The sequence below is a fragment of the Lactuca sativa genome, chromosome 5 (genome assembly GCF_002870075.4).
Source record: "Lactuca sativa cultivar Salinas chromosome 5, Lsat_Salinas_v11, whole genome shotgun sequence".
Taxonomy (NCBI): domain Eukaryota; kingdom Viridiplantae; phylum Streptophyta; class Magnoliopsida; order Asterales; family Asteraceae; genus Lactuca; species Lactuca sativa.
The window spans coordinates 247,159,548-247,181,579 of record NC_056627.2 but is presented as its reverse complement, the minus strand read 5'-3'; the positions used below and the strand labels follow the sequence as shown (position 1 = coordinate 247,181,579).

General features: G+C 37.3%; 1 protein-coding gene across 1 annotated transcript; it reads left to right on the top strand.

Moving 5' to 3' along the window:
- Positions 1 to 7,336: 7,336 nt before the first annotated feature.
- Positions 7,337 to 9,565, top strand: LOC128125976 (uncharacterized). Its single transcript, XM_052763646.1, has one exon. It carries the CDS (start codon positions 7,337 to 7,339, stop codon positions 9,563 to 9,565), a length of 2,229 nt encoding a protein of 742 aa, XP_052619606.1.
- Positions 9,566 to 22,032: the final 12,467 nt, after the last annotated feature.

The window sequence follows — 22,032 nt, the reverse complement described above, 5'->3', positions numbered from 1 at the left end:
ACTGATGAAAACAAAGAAGATGTGAAGGATTCACATGAAACACCTCAAAGAGTTGTTGTTGATCAAGTGTTTGGTGATACAAAAGAATTCGACAAAATTCTTAATGACAAAGGTGCACATTATTTGGAAACTAACACTGTGGTTTATCCAAATTTTACATGCACAAATAATACCATTTTTCCAAATCAAGTTTTTGTCACAAATGGAAATGTTGAGAAAATTAAACCTGAATTCAACAAAATGGTTGAAAATGATAATAAAAGGTCGACTACTGAAGGTTTTTTCGCAAATCAAAATACAGTAGAAAACAATTTAACTCAAAACTCTTATGTTTTTCAAAGACAAAAATCATCACAAAAATGGGTGGTTAAAGGTGAAAAAGAAAACAAAATTTTTGAAAGAGTTGAAAAACCAAAGATTGAAATGAAATTAATTTCTCATAAATTTAAATTGATGGTTGGAAATTATTCAACAGAAAATAACGTTTCAAAAAGAAAAGCAAGAAAATCAATCTTTTGGCAAGTTGTGTCTAATAATAAACCAAAAGTTGAAAAAACACAAATTTCAAAATCAAAATCATCAAAATTTCAAAGAAGATATAAACAAAAAGATACAAGTTTTCATAATCCAATAAATTCTGTTGACAAAATTCCAATGCAAAATAATGATAAATTTGTTCGGAAATATAACAACAATCGAAAATTTGAGACTTCGCAAAAATTTGTGAATGATCAAAAGTTTCACAATGTTGGAAAATTAACGAATAATTCATCAACTTTAAATGTCAAAACTCAAACAAAAATGAAATTTTCACCAAAACAACCAAATTTTCCAAATCCTTCAGTCTCAAAACCGACCAAAGTTTCGTATACAAAAGGAAAATCTGATGTATGTACGATCAACCGTTGGCTTGAAGGGAAAGAACGACATATCAAAATGGGAAGTTTTCAGAGAAACAAATAGAAACTGCATTTGAAAAGTTCGTGAATAACTCTTCTACTGGTAGTTCATCATCTCATGATTTGCAAGTTCTGGTATAAAAATGGAAACCAGTTATCAAAGTTGCGAATGCTGTGAAGGATGAGATGAATGTCAATGGAAATCCAAAACTGTTGAACAACTATATTTCAATATCTAGATCTAATGATGTTGATATAATAGATAGTGTCACAAACAAAGTAAAAACATGGTTTTTAAAATCAACGCATTTGTTCAAAACTACTAATGTAGGACCCAATAAGTCTTGGGTTCCTAAATTTTTTCAATAAATGCAAGTGATGTGTGACGAGCAATATGATGCGAAATGGTATATTGATAGTGGTTGCTCTCGTCACATGACTGGAAGAAAGGAAAACTTGCGAGATTATCGAAGCTTGGAAAATGCAGGAGTAGTTAAATTTGGAAATAATCACAAGTGTCAAGTGAAAGGCTATGGGAAAGTCACAAATGGACAATTCACCGTTAACAAGGTTGCTTATGTTGAAGGTCTTCAACATAACTTGATCAGTGTTTCGACCTTGTTGTGGGTATTGGAAATCAGGTTATGTTTAACGAAGAAGGAAGTATCATTTCAAATGCGAAGACAAATGAAGTACTTCTCAAATCCAAAAGATATGGTGACATGTTTACACTAGACATCAAACCAATCGTGGGCAAACCTGCAGTGTGTTTACTATCAAAAGCCTCTAATGATGTTAGCTGGCTTTGGCATAGAAGATTGTCGCATTTGAACTTTCGCAACATTAACAAACTTGTCACTGAAGATTTAGTTCGAGGTTTACCTATACTAAAATTTGACAATGATACTTTGTGTGCAGCTTGCGAACAAGGAAAACAACATAGAAAAGGTCATCCAATTGTGATAGATTCAAAAATCATGGAACCATTGGAACTTCTTCACATTGACTTATGTGGACCGTCGACTGTTGTTACAATCAATAAAAAGCGGTACATTTTAGTTATTGTTGATGATTTTTCTCGATTCACATGGGTATTTTTTCTCAGGTTAAAATCTGAAGTTGCTCAGACGATGATTGATTTTATCAAAAAGATTGAGATTAGTCTTAAAAAGAGTGTTCGCAAAATTAAAAGTGATAATGGTTCTGAGTTTAAAAATCAAACACTTGATTCCTTTCTCACAGGCAAAGGCATTTCGCATAATTTCTCATCACCATATACTCCACAACAAAATTGTGTTGTTGAAAGAAGAAATCGATCTCTATGCGAAGCAGCCAGAACCATGTTATCATATGCGAATCTACCTCAATATCTTTGGGCTGAAGCAGTTTCTACTGCATGCTTTACTCACAATCGATCATTCATTCATCGAAGATTCAATGTTACTCCATATGAAATACTCAACAATAGAAAACCTAATGTCAAATTCTTTCATGTTTTTGGTTGCAGGTGTTTTATAATGAATCTTAAAGATAATTTGACCAAGTTCCAAGCTAAAGCTGATGAAGGCATATTCTTAGGATATTTGCACAATTCAGTTGCATACAGGGTGCTAAACAAGCGAACAAGAAAAGTTGAAGAAACTTTCAACTTAACCTTCGATGATTACTATCTTAAACAAACGGATAGTAAATTTGAAAATAAATCAATTCTTGTTGATTCAGATACTCAAATTGATAATTCTAAAATAAATGATTTTGATTATGACTTAATTTTCGGAATACCTGACAAGGCAATTGATGCGGAAACTAATGCTCCTGATAATCAAACATCAGAATCCTCAAAATATACTGATGATTCAACAATCACTACAAGGTCAATATCTTGCGAAAGTGTGCCTGAAGTTCGTATGGAGAGGGAGCATACGATCGACAATGAACACAGACATCAAACTTTCGAGGGGGAGAATGAAAATATGAATCATCAACTTGAGGGGGAGCATTCACAAATTCAACAGGAACATCATTTTGAGGGGGAGCATCAAGATGAACATCATGCTGAGGAGGAACATGATACAACAGAGAAAAATAATCTTGATGAAAATGATGAATTTCATGAAATTAATGATAATTTTTCTGTTACAGGATCTGAAAATGAAGATATGTATGAAGATGCACCATTGGAATTTGATCCTGATTTTCCACCACTTGAGAAATGGACAAGGAATCATCCCAAAGAATAGGTAATTGGGAATCCACAAGATGGTGTGTTGACAAGAGCTCAAATTCGTGCGAAAAATGAGGTACTGAATGCGAACCAAGAATTGTGTATGTTTAATGTCTTTATTTCGAAAATAGAACCAAAGACAGTAAAGGATGCTATGGAATACTTAGATTGGTTTGTTGCTATGCAATCTGAACTGGCTGAATTTGAACGAAACAAGGTTTGGAGATTAATTCCTAAACCTTCTGATGTTTCAATTGTTGGATTAAAATAGATTTTTAAAAATAAAACCGATAAAGATGGTGATATTATTCGAAATAAGGCTAGGCTAGTGGTTAAAGGTTATTCGCAACAAGAAGGAATAGACTATGAAGAAACATTTTCTCCTGTTGCAAGACTCGAAGCAGTTCGCATATTTTTAGCTTATGCAGCTCATAAAGACTTTGATGTTTTTCAAATGGATGTTAAGTGTACATTCTTAAATGGAGAACTTGAAGAAAAAGTTTATGTTGAACAACCACCAAGATTTATAAATGAGGAACATCCTGATCATGTCTACATTCTAGACAAAGCAGTGTATGGGTTAACACAAGCACCAAGAGCCTGGTACGCAACACTTACAAATTTCTTGAAACAATCTAAATTTAAACAAGGATCGGTTGACCCCACTTTGTTTCGCAAGAAAGTTGAGAATCATCTTATGCTTGTTCAAATTTATGTTGATGATATTATTTTTGGCTCAACTGACCCAACATTGTCAATTGAATTTGAAAATCTAATGAAGAGTCAATTTGAAATGAGTATGATGGGAAAAATTAATAATTTTCTTGGATTGAATATAAGACAGAACAGGGATGTAATTTTAATCAATCAAGAAAAATACATGAAGAACTTGCTTGAAAAGTTTGGAATGACCAACAGCACGAAGCTGGGAGTACCACTGGCAGTGGGAACAAGACTAACTCCTTCATTAGATGCCCCTGCTGTTGATTTAACACTTTATCGAAGCATGATTGGGTCTTTATTGTACTTAACTGCAAGCAGACCTGATATTATGTTTTCGGTATATAATTGTGCTAGGTATCGAGCTAATCCCAGAGAACCTCATTTAACTGCAGTGAAAAATATTTTTCGCTATCTCAAGGAGACAGTTTCATTAGGACTTTGGTATCCTTCGAAATCGGGGTTCTTTATTCAAGCTTTTTCAGATTCTGATCTAGGAGGATGTACATTGGATAGGGAAAGTACAAGTGGTGGATGTCAGCTATTGGATGGAAAGTTGGTGAGTTGGCAATCGAAGAAGCAAACTTGTGTTGCTATATCAACTGCTGAGGCTGAATACATTTCAGCTGCTGCTTGCACTTCGCAAATAATTTGGATTCAGAGTCAACTTCGTGACTATGCTATCAATATGAAAAAGATTCCTTTGTATTGTGATTCTCAAAGTGCAATTCGCATTTGTCATAATCCGGTACAACACTCAAAGACAAAACACATCGCTCTTCGATATCATTTTATCAAAGATCATGTGGAAGATGGGAATATTGAAATCCATTTTGTTAAAACCACTGAACAACTTGCTGATATTTTTACTAAACCTCTTGATGAAAAATCATTTGTAAGAATTTTAGCAGGTTTGGGAATGATCGATGCGAATTCAGTTCCAAAATCAATAATTCAAGAATGAAAAGGCCATTCAGCAGCTCTGAGTCGGAATCGTTCAGAAGTTACTGTTCATTCAGAGGCTTCGCATGGCTTCGCATCCACATTTTTTTCGCATTCGCACATATGATAACTAAGGTTCAATTTAAGGTTCATTATGTGTTTTATTTTTTTTTTGATATTTTCATTTTCAAAAATACAAAAATCCAAAAAGATTTTATTTTGTTATGTTTTTATTTTCGAAAAATTCAAAAATCACAAAAACATTCTTTTTAACTTTGTTCCTTAAGTATTGTGTGTTTTTAGTTTAGTCCAGAACTTAATGCGAAGAGGTCATGCTTGTATGTTTCTACGGGAAGGTATCATTTCTTTAAACTTTGTACTAGTTAGGATATTCCTAGAAGCATGCTGCAACATGTTGACTCAAGCCTCGTATGACTCTATGTGTGAGAAAAGAAAGCCTTAATGAAATTATCACATGAAAATTTCTTCCCAATAAGGCTTGTATTCGCATAAGTCAAAAGAGCTACCTTACTCTTGTTACATGAGTTAAGAGTTTTCTGTTTGGTCCACAAATAACAGAGGTACATTTGATCTTATCACCAATCTTTTTCATCACAAAATTCTTCACACAAATCACACACAAAGACGTATGTCCGAGAGGTCTCTGATCGAACCCATCGAGACTTAGATATACAAAAATTCTGTGTTTATGATCTGACATCATGAGTCCGTGATGAAGGTGAAACCCAAACATCTTCTAACATTAAGGAATTGACGAGGAACATTGTTCCAGATATTAACGAAACTATTGTTTCAGTACCAACAATTCGAAACTCCAAATCATATTCAATTCGCATGAGTGGTCTTGATCAAACATTCGCAACCCACGATGTTTGTTAACCAACAAGATCCAGTACATAAATTTTTTCATGAATATGATTTCTGTGTGAGTTTCATTCGCATATCCTAGTCATGTTAAATATTTTCAAAAGCCGACTTGTCACTGACTACACTAGTCATACAAGTAATTTCATTTACAATTTCTCACCTTATGTTAAGGTTGATATGTAATGAAATTTTAAACCAACCCAACACTCACTTTTTAAAAGAAGCCCTTTGATACTTATCAAAAAGTATTCGATTGTAATTCATAGGAACATACACAAGCTGTTGATCATCTCTCTTGATGATTAATGAAGCAACCTTTGCCTGGGGTTTACCTGCCTTTGTGTCAAATTGCATTTTTGACATCACATAATTCAATTTTTTTTAACTTTCTTCTCATCTTATTTCTTTGACTCACATGCACTCACGAAATCCTTGAGGTTCTAAGTAATACCAACTTAGGCTGAAGATTTCACAAGTCTAGCATATGACTTCGCTTCTCATCCCAAAAGCGAAAGAGCCTAGCCTCCATGCGAAGGGTTCTAACGGTTATAATTCAATAAAGGGGATAATGACAGGCTGTGTATCCATGACGTCTGGTATTCTACCCGGTTTTCTAGGAGAAGTGACAGCTGCTTTTTGCCGCATGGCTAACTTTTCACAGTCATGGTCCGATTTTCAAGGTGCCACATCGGATATCATTAAATGCATCCCACTTCAAATTCAAATCATTCATGGTTACATATAAAAAGGGATTCAAGAGTATCTTAAATAGTTACGCGATCAAACACAAACACTCCTAAATTCTCTGATTCTTCATCTTCTTCAAACCCTAACAATGGATACTACTCAATCCAACATTGACGAAGTTCTCTCACAATCTCTCATGAAGATCCAAAGCACCAACTACCAAGTCGATCCAAATGTCTCATCCTACCCAGAAGGATTGAAAATGTTGATTGTTGCACTTAAAAGGTCACCATTGTCAACCACAATGTTCAATTCTTTTCCGGTTCCGATGACATGGTTGTCCATAGCGGCATCAATGGCATCCTACAACTATGCCACTGATGTTATCATATTCAACCTGATGAACAACAAGAGGGTTCGACTTACCAAGAAACTATTCATTGAGTTCTTGAACATTCCAAATAACCCTCCTTTCTTTAAACCCATCAATTCCCAAATCATTTTCATGTTTAATGAGATGGGACATCAACCATCTCTTGAGAAGATCAGTGATTTCAGGAAGTCCGGTTTGCCCTGCATGTGGAATTTTCTCTTTGGTATTTTTCTAAGATGCTTAACAGGGAGGAATGTTGGTCTTGATAGGGGTCGTATGGAAGTGTATGCAATGGTGATGGGTCTGTACTATGACATTAGTGTTGATTATGGGACTCAATTGTGGAAAGAGTTTGTCAAAAGTCTGGAAAACACCAATGCTGAGAAGGGTATTTCGTGTGCCCGTTACTGGAGTTTAATTCTTCAAAAGGTGTATGAAAAAGAAGGAATCCAGGTTTCTGAAGGTGGAGAGGTTGCATAATTCTCATTGTATTAATTTCCAAAAGTGGTTGAAGACGATGAAAATATCTTTACAAATGTAGCTCGCATTCCGGATGCGATGCTTCGCAAGGTATCCTCAACACACAAAGTTTTGGTCAGATATATGAAAACTTTTGATCCTGCTGTGCAGACTGGAATGTTATTGGAAGTTACTGCAGAATCCTCCAAGAAGAAGAAGAAAATTCAGAAGGCAGAAAAAGTTCAATCTTCTAAAGTCTCCCAAGCTGAAGAGGTTGAGAAAGAAGAGACTTTTACAAAAGCGAAGAAGGAGATAATACCCTCAAAATCTGGGGTATTAAAGAAGCTTCTTAAATCTTTGACAACGACTTCTTCTCCTAATATTCGCAAGACGGAGGTTAGTAGTAAGGGGGCAACATTTCACGATGTTCCAGCTCCTGTTTCTCCAGGTTCAAAGCGAAAACGAGCTCAGGATGTTGCGAAGCATATGCAACAAACACTTTCCAAGAAACGCAAGTTGATCATTTGCAATGAATCCTCCGACGAAGAAGTTGTTCCAGAGACTCCACCTGTTTCTGTTGTGGTAACTGTTTCTCTTCCACCTGTTTCCATTCCTATTACTTCGCAAATTTCCACAACAACCTCTATTCCACTTGAAGTAGTCACTACCAAATCAGTTTCAAAGGAGGTACCTACTTCCGATATGGTTGTCAACGTATCTGATACGGGGGCACCTATCACAAGTGTAGAAACCACACTACCTATCAACCTATCTGCTTCTTTACCTATCTCTTCTGAGAATATATCTACTTCATTACCACCATTTTCTCTTCCAACCACTACAATCACTACTTCATCAATTTTTGACCATCCTCTACAACATCCATTTACAACCTTATTTCCATCACAATCACCCGAAACTCCTCAACCTTCGCAACCTATGTCCGATGATGAAAACGAAGGAGGAGGTTTTGGAGGGACTTTTGAGGCCCTACATTTCGATTCAGAGGAGGAGGAGATACCTGATCATATGCTTATGTCAGGTAAGCAATTCAAAATCCTGAACCGAAAATTAAATGCCATTATTCAGTCACAAGTTGATTCTGGTTCAAAATCAACAATGACGGGATTGGAGGTGGAATATCTGCTTAAAGAAGTTAAGAAGAGAATACTTGACAAAGTAGATCAATCAGACAAGAACAATGAGCTTCGCATTAAAGCTCAAGGGAGTTCGTTCAATGGAGTTGTCAATGAATTGAAAAATATTGCAAAAGAACGTCATGTTCTTCTTGTGCAAGATGTCAAGAAGGTTAGGGAGGATGTGAATTTTAAAATTGAAGAATTAAAGCAGGAACTTGCGAAGGAGCTTCATGATATTACTTCTCAAAATTTGGAAGTACAAAAGAGGGTTGATGTGGTTGCCACGGCCCTGAACAAAGTTATCACTGATTCTCAATCTCCTAGTCTGATTCTTGAAGCCAACCAAAAAGAAAACAAGGAGAAATTTGATAAGTTAATTCAGTTGGTGACTGAATTGAAAACTTTGGTTTCGCAACCTACCTCTCAGACAATTCTCACTCTTGAATTCTTGTCTCTCAAAGTCAATACTTTGGAACAAGCTATTCAGAAGGCATTAGCCCTAATTGCGAACTTTACTTCTTTATTGCCAAAGAATGCCCCACCTGCTTTCATAGGGGTGCAAGGGGGAGAGAAGAAAGCAAGTAAAGAGGATGATGCGAAGACAGTGGGGAAGGTGATATCCACTCAACTCAAAACTACTCTGCCAGTATTCACGAAGCCAATTTCCTCAACTGTAACAACAACAAAACCAATTTCCGAAGGAATCACAATTGGTTCAAAAGATGGAGGTAGTTCGAGTGCGAAATCATCAACTGAGAATACAGGAAAAGGAGAAGGGATAGCATATGAAAAATCGAAAGAGGAAAAGAAAGCAGAAGCAGAGGCTGAGATGGAAAGGTTGAGACAGGTTCAGAGCATCATGAGGCAGAGGGTAAGTGATCCACCAACGATGAATAAGGGAGATCCTGCAAAGTTATATTCGTATGAAATAATTGAATCCAAAGTGTTGGGGAATCACTTGTATGAGTTCGAGAAAAAGCCAAGGAAGAGTTATGATGTTGCGAACTCAGATAGAAGCCAACTTGATTTTCCAATAAACGAAATGATGTTTATTACGGCGCAGTACAAGATAAGTGAAAAGCTTGATAATGTTGATGAATACACTTATTTGAAGATAAGATTTCATGCTGTACTTGCGAAGGATCAAGAGGAGGTGTGGTCATTAATGAAGATCAAGAAAGTTTTAACAATTAAGAAGGATGTGATGTTCGAAGACATGCTTCAAAACTTTTGATATTTTGTGGTTCGAGCAGACAACAAGGCATTCGACTTCACCATTGCTGATTTTCCCTTAATGAATCTAAATGATCTCATTCAAGTGGCATCCATTCTCAAAGACATGCAAGAAAACAAGCTGAAAGGACATGATACTGATGTGTTTAGATTTGGTTTCGCACATATCAAAATTTTCATAGATAACTACTATGATTGTTTGGCATTGACTGATGAAGAACTTGCAGTTGGTCTTGGAAGAAAAGTTACTGTTGCTTGGGAATCAACCTTACCTCAAATAGAGTTAAGGAAGTATGCTGATGGAGAAATCTGCCTGGAACCTTTTGGAATGGTTTTCGCAGGTAAAGATACGAAAGGGAAGCCCAAGAAATTTTTGTTTAAGGTCTCGGAGATTGAAAGATATACTTCTTCGCAATATACGAATTTTATTGTTCGTATGAATAACCGCAAGAAGAATAATGAAGGAGACAAGAAGGAGTTTAAGAAGATAATTACTTGGTATTCTGAAATTCGAAGAACAATGCACTCAGCTATTCAACATCTTACAAACTGAATAGTTTCGACTGTTTACAAAGGGGGAGAATGTAGAGTCTAAGTGTTGTAAAAGTCGAAGTGTTTGTTTCTTTGTTTTCGCATATTAGTTATTTTACTAAGTTTTTGTTTTGTGCGAAGCGTATTGTAATAGACTTAGTATATTTTTTGTACACTCAGGTTTCCTATAAATAGGGACTGAGGTTAGAAGTAGAAAGAACTTTTGAACTCGAGTATTCTTTTTTCTTAAGCATTGTAATCAGTCTTCTTCAATATAAGACCTGATTAATATTTACTCATTGAGTTCTTACTTTTCAATCATTCAATCATAATTGCTTTCATAATATCGATAACAATTCTTTTCAAAACTGGAGTACCTGAAACATAAACTGAAAATTGTAAGCACGAAGCTTAGTGAGTTCCCCAAAATACCATATAAAATACAACCACAAAATATCATGTAACATACATATAGTTGCCATGGGCTCCACCCTCCATGGTCTTGACCTGGAATGTTATGGGTTCCCCCACATGGTCTGATATCCAAGTGTCATGGGCTCCCCAATGGTCTTTACCTGGAATGCCATAGGCTCCCCCACATGGTCTGATATCCAAGTGCCACGGGCTCTTCCCGGGGTCTTCCATACAAGTATCATAGAGACAAATAGCATACCACATAACACGTAATGGACCGGAATTGGTGCCTTCGAACCATATATATAATGAGGAGACTCACCATATTGAAGAACCCTGAAACACTACGACACAATCCCTTCTATGCATTGCTTGCACCCGCAAGTATACTAATACCACAAGCAGATAAGATATTAATTAATAGGCCAAAAACCCTCAAGTTTGGCACAAGGTAAAACTTGATCAAAAGTCCACGGTCAACAGAAGTCAAAGCCAACAAGTCAAACTTCAGGCAGATCGTACGCATGGCGTACTTCCCAACCAGAATTGGGACCCCATACTAGTACGTGTGACAATTGCCAATTTCCGGTCAAGTCAAAGTCAACAAGTCAAATGGGTAAACTCAGCTAATCCTTGTATATTATGGCTTTTCATTATGTTCCTATTTCTCAACTCACTATCTCAATACAAAGTATCACTTAGAGTTTTCATGTGTCCAGAAATTTTAAACCCCAATCGGGGTAAGTGATGAAACTACTCAGTAAAACATTATTCCATACCTCTCGGGAGCGTATAACAATCATAAAGAGGCTTAACAAGGTGTACGAACCTTGCATTACGAAGCCAAACACTCAATAAGGTCACAAACATAGTCTCTATCAACCTCTCTCACTCTATCTCTCTCTACTCAAATCTCTCCCAAATCTCTCCAAGTATGTGAAATCTCTCCCAAATCTCTCTAAGTATGAGAAATCTCTCCAAGTATGTGAAATATCTCCCAAATCTCTTCCAAATCTCTCTCAAAAGTTCCTTTAACTTTTTATAGTCTTTCGGGTCATCCCGACCCTTAACCGGGTCAAAAACCGCTTAAAACAGGGTAAAAATAGGCAAAATAGCCTTAAGGAACCGAAACCCCTCTTTAAGGGGTGAACCCTCTTAGAGCCGAAGGTCCCTTAAGGGACCGAACCCTGCTAAACCGAAGTGATCAGGACCGAACCCGAAGATAAGAAGCACCGAACCCGAACCTCGCACCAGGGACCGAACCGAGCTTCGCCTCTAGCCTTCGGACTGAGCCTTCCTTTCTCCTTCGCCCCATTTCGCTCCTGACCACCTTTGCCTTTGGGCTTAGCAGCAGTATGGACCAAACCTCGGCACAGTACCGAGAAGTCTCGCAGATAGGCCAAATTCACCCGGTTTTTGGCTATGACTTCATTTTAGGCCCGTTTTACATGATTTTAACACGAGATTTTCACCCAAAATTATATTTTAACATATATAACCCCATACTTCATAATTAATCACGTTTTTAGGGTATAATCCTTATCCAAGAAAAGTGGGTGGGATATTATTGGTGGAGTGTTGACTTTACTTTAGTGTATGACACAAGCAACCACCCATGCTCACTCCATGACCAACCCTTGTCCTTCCACCATACCTAGTCCTTTCATTGTACTCTTTCCATCATTTTTCCAGCCACATCCTTGATCAAAGGCTGGAAAACTCCCTTATATCCTCACATTTCTCTCATTTTCCACCAAAGAACAAAATTCATTCTCTCTCACTTTCTCTCTATAAATTTCGAGATTCAAGACTATTCTCCAAGCTTTTCTTCTACTTTTGGTAAGTATTATCATCCTCCATATGATTATTTCACTCCTTTCTACTCAAATGATAGATTTCTTACACAAACTCCTTCATGTTTGTGTTAGATCTTCGAATCTTCAAGCAACCTTCCAAGTGTTCTTGAGTTGAACACTTCCCTTCTTCAACATCCAACCACTGAAACCACACAAAGTGAGTTCATACCCCTACATTTTATGTTTTCTTCAAGTTTTAGGGGGGGGGATACAAGTTAAATCACCATAATATAACTTAAACTCTATCATCCGCTTTCAACACGAAAGTTGAGTCCCATTCACGGACTATTTTGACCTTCATAAAGTTTTTATTTTCCAAAACTGTTTAATATACGAATAGTTCAGGTTAATTTTAAAATGAATACTTGCACATCTCCACACGATTTTTCTACAATTTATGGCGATTTTTACAAAATAGCCTATCATTTCAGAAACCACTTCGGACCAGTCTGTGAAGTTGGACATTTTTACACAAGTTAAAGGTCACTAAAATCATGATAAAAATTATGAATAAAGTAGACACATTTTCTAAGCTCTCAGAATTTATGGATTCTGATTTCGACTTCAAATGATTTTTCTATGATTTTTGTAAGAACAGGAGCAATAAGGTTAAAACTAGAAAATGGTTAACAATTTCATTTGCACCTTGTAGCTTGCTGAGCAAGGTGTGTGTTATTATATATATATATATATATACATACATGTTGTTGATGGTACGTATTATTACCCTAGTCTAAAGGTACGAATCATATACAAGGGGTTACTATCATTACAAATAATATTAATAAGTTAAAATAGGTATAGTTAAGCCTATTATACACCACAAACAAATATGATAAACTATAATCGGTATAGTTAGGTTGCATATGCATTACAAACATTATGATAAACTATAATAGGTATAGTTTATGTTACAATTACATTTCAAACTCATTATGAAAGGTTTTCATTTCATATAAATGGGGTACAAATACAAAGTACCGGGTCTATACAAAGGGGTACATTACAAAGTACCGAGTTTTCATATAAAAAGGGTACAAATACAAAGTACCGGGTCTATACAAAGGGGTACATTACAAAGTACCGGGTTTTCATATAAAAGGGATACAAATACAAAGTATCGGGTCTATACAAAGGGGTACAAATACAAAGTACCGGGTCTATACAAAGGAGTACATTACAAAGTACCGGATTTTAATATAAAATGGGTACAAATACAAAGTACCGGGTCTATACAAAGGGGTACATTACAAAGTACCGGGTTTTCATAACTAAAGGGGTACATTACAAAGTATCGGGTTTTCATAAACTAAAGGGGTACATTACAAAGTACCGGGTTTACACAAAATGGTTTTATGATATTAGAACTACAATTCATCTAGAATTTGTTAGTTTTCGGTTATAATTGCTAAATGTATATGTCAGAGTTATATAAGAATTTAGTTGCGATCGACTTAGAATTGGTGGGTCCACCTTACTTCTTGTTCCTTGTTTGGTTGTGGACCTAGGGTAGACCCATTATATTCGATGGTTTATTTAACTTAAATTTTATATAACTTATATACATTGGGTGATTATAGAGGAAATCTATGGGTCCTTCTAGGGTACATTATTGCATAACATAGGAGCTTTCCTTACACACTTTATAAAGAAAATATTGGATTTTGTGGAATCATACTCATTCGCTTTTACAAGGAAAATGACATCTTTGTCAAATAAAACTCTTATGAATTCACCAACTTAATTGTTGACACTTTTTCAAAACTACTTGTATTCTCAGGGAATCAGTAAAATCGGAAATCAATGGCTTTTGAGGATGGAATGCTTAGGCGTTAAACATTTCATTTTTGTCAACATAATGTAATTGCTTTAGAAACATGTAAACTCATAGTATGGTGTAACTTTTTCAATTATATTTATGTTGGTTGTTTTTACTTTGAGCACTATTATACTCGTTGTTGTGATACTATACATGAAGTCCTCCACCCCCGGACGTTTCCGCCATCCTTTGTTTCAACTCCGATTTTGACAATCTTTATATCCACGAAAAGGTACTGAGGAACTCTACAACCCTATCTAATTACTTTTGACTTAAAACACATTGAACTAAAATCCATAATTCATAATAGAAGTCTGAAACACTACATTCCCATTTTACCCTTTGACTCCAAAGTGCAAACCAAACTATTGGATCACATATCTACATTACCCACATCCAAATGGGCCTAAATCTTACATTTTCAAAGGCCCCGATCCTTATGATGACCACTCTTCGGGCCACAACCTCGAATAAAGAATCGATTTGGAATAAGGTATTACAACTCTCCCCTACTTAAATTAGATCTCGACCTCGAAATCATTCACTACCATCCCCGACATACCGGGCAACCTGAGCAACACGACCACAATCCTGTGAATACCATATCCTTCCCAAGGCAACCGAAACCAACCCTAACAGAACTCTCCAAACCCAAAGAGAAGGAATCCTTAATCCTTTACGGAAAACCACATCTACCCTTCTGAGACCTGAAATCTACATTGGTCTGACTCCACGACAGACCGACCCCGCTGAAACATTACCATGCCACTTCCTTATCGAATAACAGACTAAACAAAACACTTCCAAGCCTGATTATCTTGATGCGACCAATGGAAACAAAGTCACCGAACATAAACAACTACATGATACTAATGATTGACAGAAGGCTCAGATAATCGTTCAAGTAGAAAATTCATCTGAGAGCTGTGCAACAAGGTCAAATTTCTTACTCTGAGATTGTTTAATCCAAACTACAAGTGAGTAGCATATCCCAAACAACAAGCTACTCCACACACACGAATCCCAAAACACTGATACTGCCCGAAACATCACACTGCCTCCTATCTGCTTTCCAAAGGTAGCCAAGACATCCTTGGTCCTAACTTGTCTACCAACTATCTTAAACACTAGAATCCTACCCGGTTGCCGAGTCGAAAAACACACACATACACACTCACTCCAGCCGACTCCCGAGAGAAACCTTATCAGGCCCAAATCATCTTGTCACCCAATCCACTACTAAAAGAAGGCTACCTGACCAACTGTAGTCTCATATCGTATCCGGTCTCCCACGACCTACCATTTCCTAATTCCAAACATGTTATGGCTCTCCCACAGACATGACCATCCCAAGACACCACACAATGGCTTGATCTATCATCGAAACTAAACCCATTCATTACCCTTGAACCCTGCGATTGATGCCCTTGGCATATAGATACCCCAATTCTTATTCCACTTAAATGAAAATCCTACACAAAACAATTGCGATACCTGACTCGAAGTCTTACTTAAAAACTAATTCGATACTCAACTAATAACCCAAGATCCACAATCTGCACTTATACCTCCCACCAAACCTTCTGCTTCCCGGCGACCCTCACTTGACCAATACATAAATGGTTCCAAACCATCGTTGAGACTACTAGTCTCGCTCCTGGTCCAACCACCAGGTGCCCAAGAGACCAAAAACAAGGCTACCCAGCCTATAAACCCCTCTGCGCTACACATTGAGCACCCACTAAACCTTGAAACTGAAGATCCAAAACCTTGACCCAACGGTCTCTACCACGACCCACCTGAACTACCATAATCACACGGGCCTTGCCCACAGGTCCTACTCATCTAAAGTTATAGAACCGATTCCACCCGGACCCTAACAGTCCTAATACCAAAACAGAGAAATAATTCTCGACAATCCTAACCAGCGCGCCCAATGCACGAATTGATTCCCCCTCACGCTCAACCATCTCTAACAATAGTTTACCTCAAACTGGTGAATGCCATGATCCCATCGCAGTCTTATAGTACATCAACCAACCATGGTTACTACCCATGGCATTGCCACACCCTGACCATCATAACTCCACACATCCTGAGTCAAAACTGTTGGATTGGTGTCTAAGCTCGTAACTATATTTGGTAAGTACTTGACCCGGTTGTGTGTGGTCCTTTTGGGTTGCCTTCACCAGAGCAACTTGACAGGGTGATTTATAAAGAGAGAGGTTATTATGGTTTATTAATATATTATATGAATAATATATTAAAGGATAAATCATATAGTTTAATTAATATTACACAATAACTAATTATGTGACTAAAAGACATTAATTAAATAACGGGGACTTAAATTGTCAAATGTGTGATACTTGAATATTGGGCTGATAAGCCTTATGGACTAGACATGGACGAAATTAGGGATGTGCCCATCCTAATTTCAGCCATAAGGGCCGTATCCCAGAAGCTTCCTTGGATTGCTTAAGGCCTAAGCTGTCCATTAGGGTTTTGACTGAAACCGTAGCAGCACAAGTATAAATAGAACCCTAGGGCATCATATTTCGGCCACTTGAAACCCTAGAAGATTTCGTAGCCGAAATTATGCCTCTCCCCTTTCTCCAATATCATTCTCTTGCTCGTGTGGTGTTTGTAAGCCATCAGAGGAGTGACATTTGTGACTCTAAGCTCCAAGACAAGAAGATTCAAGCCATTGTTGAAGAGGTAAACATCTAGATCTGTTTTCATATGATAATTTCAAAATATGTATGATAGATATAGGGTTCATAAGTCTTGGATGAATTGCGTGTATAAGAGAGAGACCTAGATCCAAGCTTTAGGGTTTGCATGAGCATATATGATGTTCTTTTGGCTCAAACCCATCAGTGGTATCAGAGCCTTGATTGGTTTCTATTGTATTTGATGCCTAGTATTTCATTCATGCCTTGAAAATTCGTTTTTGGCCCTCTGACTGAAGAACTCATTGAGTCCCAATGAGGAACTCGACGAGTCCACATTGGGAACTCGACGAGTTTAGCAGTCAGACAGAGGATATCTCAGGATTTCTTGTTATTTTGCTGAAGGATAATTACCAAAACTGTTTTTGACTAATAAAATCTGATTTTTATTGTTATTATATAATTATCCTTACAAAAAAAAAGATAATTACCAATTAATTGAATAATAAATTCCTTATGTGATAAAATTTGATTATTTGAATTATTTGATGAATTATCTTGTGATTAAAATAGAATAGATTAAATTTAGATAATCATTAAATTAAAATTTTAATTTAAATTATTTGCTATTTGATCCTATGTGTTTTGAAACGTTCAAAACGTGCCCTCAAGTTTTGAAATTTAAATTTTAATTAAAAGTTTAATTTGAGTTATTTAAATTTCAAACCCTAGAATTTTACAAGTTTAAAATTTAACCTTATACTTTATTTATTATAAGATATATATATATATATATATATATATATATATATATATATATATATATATATATATATATATATATATAACTTAAATGCTAGTCTTACCGTTAGTAGACCTCATTCACGAAGCCGATCTATAAGGAGGGGTATAAGGTTATGACCTATAAAATAGCCGTTTAATGGGTGTCCACTCTCACCCACCGCTTCATTGATTGGTGGAGTGTCGTTAGCTGAAAGGGTAGGATAAAGCAACCCTTTCCTCATTAAAAGTACAATAAATTAATAAAGTAACTAAATGTTTTTACAAAATTCCCAATCTTAGTTACTTTAGGAAAAAGTGAATTGATGCAATTCCATGAAATTACACTTTGTACCCTTGCTAAGACGTTAGTGGAACATGTGTGGATAACCATCACACTAGTTAGGCTCTAAGAAAAGGTGGCAAAGGGTGACTCGATGTTTGTCATAGTTCGATGGAGTGTGTGTGGTTAATCGACACGTCGAATAGGTGACCATAACATTGAGGGTACCATGTACATTTGCATGGTTATTCAGACCCGCTTTGTGATCCTCGACATTCCAGTCACAAACTTGAGGGGCAAATCGAGATTTAAACATGCCATTTAAAAGTTTAATGAATCTCAAAAGATCTAGGAGTTTCCAATACATTTAAAACTTTGCTTTAATATGTTTTTCATGGTGAAAAATTAATGAATCGTCATTCACTTACCTTAAAATTATTTGCATGTTAGATTACGACATCCCTCTTCTAATTAGTAAATAATGTTGTTGGATCCTAGACCTAATTTCAGATTTGGGTGTTTAATTAGTAAATAACATCAAAAACAACGCTTCCGACTCAAATTCCTCTGGCTTGTTCTCACTCATGAACTTGTGTGGGAGAGTGATCTTTGACGGGTCCAATTTCAGTGATTAGATATGCAACATCCGAATGGTCACTCGTTACGAGGACAAAGAGTATGTCCTTGATGAGAAGCTGAATGAAATCAATATTGACGCTGCCTTTGGTGAAGAGATCATGACTTTAAGGCCCATGAGCATGATGCTACGAAACTCCATTGCATCATGCTGGCGACTATGACTGCAGAACTCCAGAAGTCCTATGAGGACATGTATCCCTATGAGATGCATCAAGATCTGCTGGATCAGTACCACCAAAGCGCTAGGCAAGAAAGGTATGAGATCATTGGGGCTCAGAGTCTTCCCCAAGGTATTCCACCAACGTACAACGCCTCCTCGAAACTGACGCACTGCAAACGTGGTCCTTTGTTTTCCTCTGCAACCGCACGTCATGAAAGCTAACTCCATCTCCGAGATCCAATCCATGACCCCGATCGGATCTTCCTTTCCATTGAAAGTCGATGGCTTGCAAGTTAGAAAATCCTTGTACTTGCATCCATTCCTCTCGACTTCGTCGTCTTGGTTGTCTTGTCGAACTATTGGTGGGTTGACTTGACCAACAGTCCCACTGTAGTTTCCTTCCTCAGTCTGCCCTTCGTTCAACTTGGGCTGTTCGATCTGAATAGTCACTTCCTCTCGATTTTGCTGGAGCAAATGTCTGGTTTCCTCCATCTGACGATCCAACATTGCCTGGATCATCGCTTGCACTCCGACCATTGTTATTGGCTCAACAGTGGCTTCCATAACCGGTATTTGCTCATTCATTGGGGGTTGGTTTCTGTTTCCATTTGCATTCACGTTTCCGCTACGGGTCCTTGCCATCTTGATCTATACACCAAATAAGGTGAATTTAGATCATTATTTAGGATAGACGTTTAAATCATCCTTATCACTCCGAAACGTTTACATGCTAGTTCTAATATCATACTCGTACGTTTAGAATCCTAAACACATAAGGTTTCCAGATCTGGTCGGCAACAGACCATAGATCTAAACAAAGAATAACATGTCAGGCACAAAGCATTTAGCACATAAAAGCATTTTAGGCATAATTCCTAAAATAAGCTAGTGCTCACACCTCACAATCATCGCTTAGCATTCTAAGTTTAAGTCTAGAAATCCTACAAATTTCTAGTTCGCTTAAACTAATGCTCTGATACCAACTGTGACATCCCCAAAATCATGGCAAAAAAAGACCAGTTTTGTTTATGCTTTGTTTGAAAATCAGAGTAACATTTTAAATAAAGTGTTGCGGAATTGTCCCAAAACAAAATATGATAAAATTTATCAAAAGCATTTCCATAGAAATGTATTTTCATTAAAAAACTTGGGATGTCATGTTTGTACACATCAAAAGCATAAACAGTATAATATAAGCCTTACTACATTATTTCATATCTACAGGCCTATATCCGTAATCCCTCGTCCAAACATCATATCTATGCTCAAGCGCCACTACCTGTAATACATAAAATTGAGTGGGTCAGGCTTGGGAGCCTGGTGAGCACATAGGGTTTTCAACCCACAATAAATAAGTTATTTATTTTCATCAATCAACAATAACCCGATTACCCGTTCCCGTTATCCTCACTTTATGTCCCTAAACACCTATCATAAGGGACCTAGCCTAAGGATCATCATCGGGACGAACACTACTGCTAAAGGGATTCCTCAACAATAAATGTCCTAAAGGCAACCATGTGGGGGATGGAGTACACCGGTGAACACATCGTTCAGAAACACCTACAGGTTGCGAGCCTGCTAGCGTTCTACCGGACTGTCTAGAAGAGCCCGTGGTCGTCATCCATACTCCGCTAGATGACAGAATCAACAACATCAACATCGAGACCTCTCATCATTTTATCACACATCACCTATTACATCTACCCATGTTTTACCCCAACATTTTCGTAGATATAAAATACATATACAGTTTAATTCATTGAAAACATGTATAACAATGTTCATCCAGCATAGATAGCAAGTATTCAGATAATATGCACACATAGCACGTAATTTATATAAAATACTTCATATCTATGTGTAAGCTGAAAGTAACTATGCACTCACTTGAAAGGTGGTGACTCAGCACTCGAACAACGCTTCGATACCCTCAAAACAATTTTCCTTCGTTAAAACCTAGTATTGATACCACTAGGGTTTAGTCTAACGATAACTGCGACAAATTAATTAGTCTGACTATTATTATTATTATACAAGCGTTAATAACACTCAATATAACTCATAATAATAGCCCAAATAATTATTTTAAGGACCTAATAACATTCCTATAGTTATTTGAAAGCTATATTAAAAATTGTGTAAGCGTAGCACACTTACAACGAATTTTATCGAAAACCAGAACTTAATTGGAGCAGCGTTTCGAAACCTAAGGACTCCTTTTTCTCGGGACTTCGGGAGCCTTGGGGCTTCCCTAGGGTGCTAGGGGGTTTATCTAGGGTTTAGGGGTGTTTAGAGCACTTAGAGAGAGAAAGTTTTTAGAGAGAGAGAGTGAGTTTTGGTGTGAAAATGAAGGCTGCCTTCGGCCCCTTTTATAGCCTGCGAGGCCTCGGTACGCTGGGCGTACCTCGGACCTACGCTGGGCGTAATGGTTCGGATAAGGTCAGCAGGTGGTATCCTCCGAAGGGCGCGACGTGGCTCAAGCTGGACCGCAGGGGCTGAAGTATGCAGGGCGTTCCGTCCTCGCATGCGGCGCGTAAGGAGAACGCTGGGCGTCCGAGAGGCGACGTTTCGGCCATCCGAAGCGAGCCGTGATCAACAAGCGACGGTCAGGATCTTGCCACGTCATCGTTCTAGCATCAGATTTCGCAATTTCACTTTCCAACTTTAAAAATTCGTAACTTTCGCGTACGACCTCCGTTTTCGACGTTCTTTATATCCACGCGAAGGTGGGAACGTACTCTACAACTTTTTTTTAGACTCCGTTGGCTAATTTTGACTCAATTTTAAATTTTATATTATTAACGGGTCGGGACAGGATTGGTCCGTTAAATCCTCATAACTCCTTCATCCGACATCCGTTTTCGCCCATCTTTTTCTCGTTACGCTACTCTTAACGAGATCTTCGATTATCATTTAGGTCGTGTCGGCTAAAAACCGCTCAATCTAATATTCGAATTTCAGGCTGTACACTGCTAATCCGAAACTTCGAAAAATCATAACTTCTTCATACGATGTCAGATTTGGGCGCTCTTTTTATCGATGTTCTTAGTTTAACATATTCTACGACTTTTGTTTAGATCGCTAAGGCTAAATCTCGCTCTATTGTAAATTCACTATTTACGCTTCCCGGTATTGTGCCGGTTCTGTCGCGAAACTTCGACGGGTCATAACTTCTTCGTTATAACTCGGATTTCGGCGTTCTTTATATGTACGGAAACCTTGAGACATATTCTACAACTTTATGTAGAGATATCGGGCTTATCTCACACTTTAATTTTGACGCTTATTTTTATTCTTTGTTAATTATACAT

Coding starts and splice junctions, on each gene's coding strand:
- LOC128125976 (XM_052763646.1), top strand. CDS start 7,337: ATGAAAACTTTTGATCCTGCTGTGCAGACTGGAATGTTATTGGAAGTT.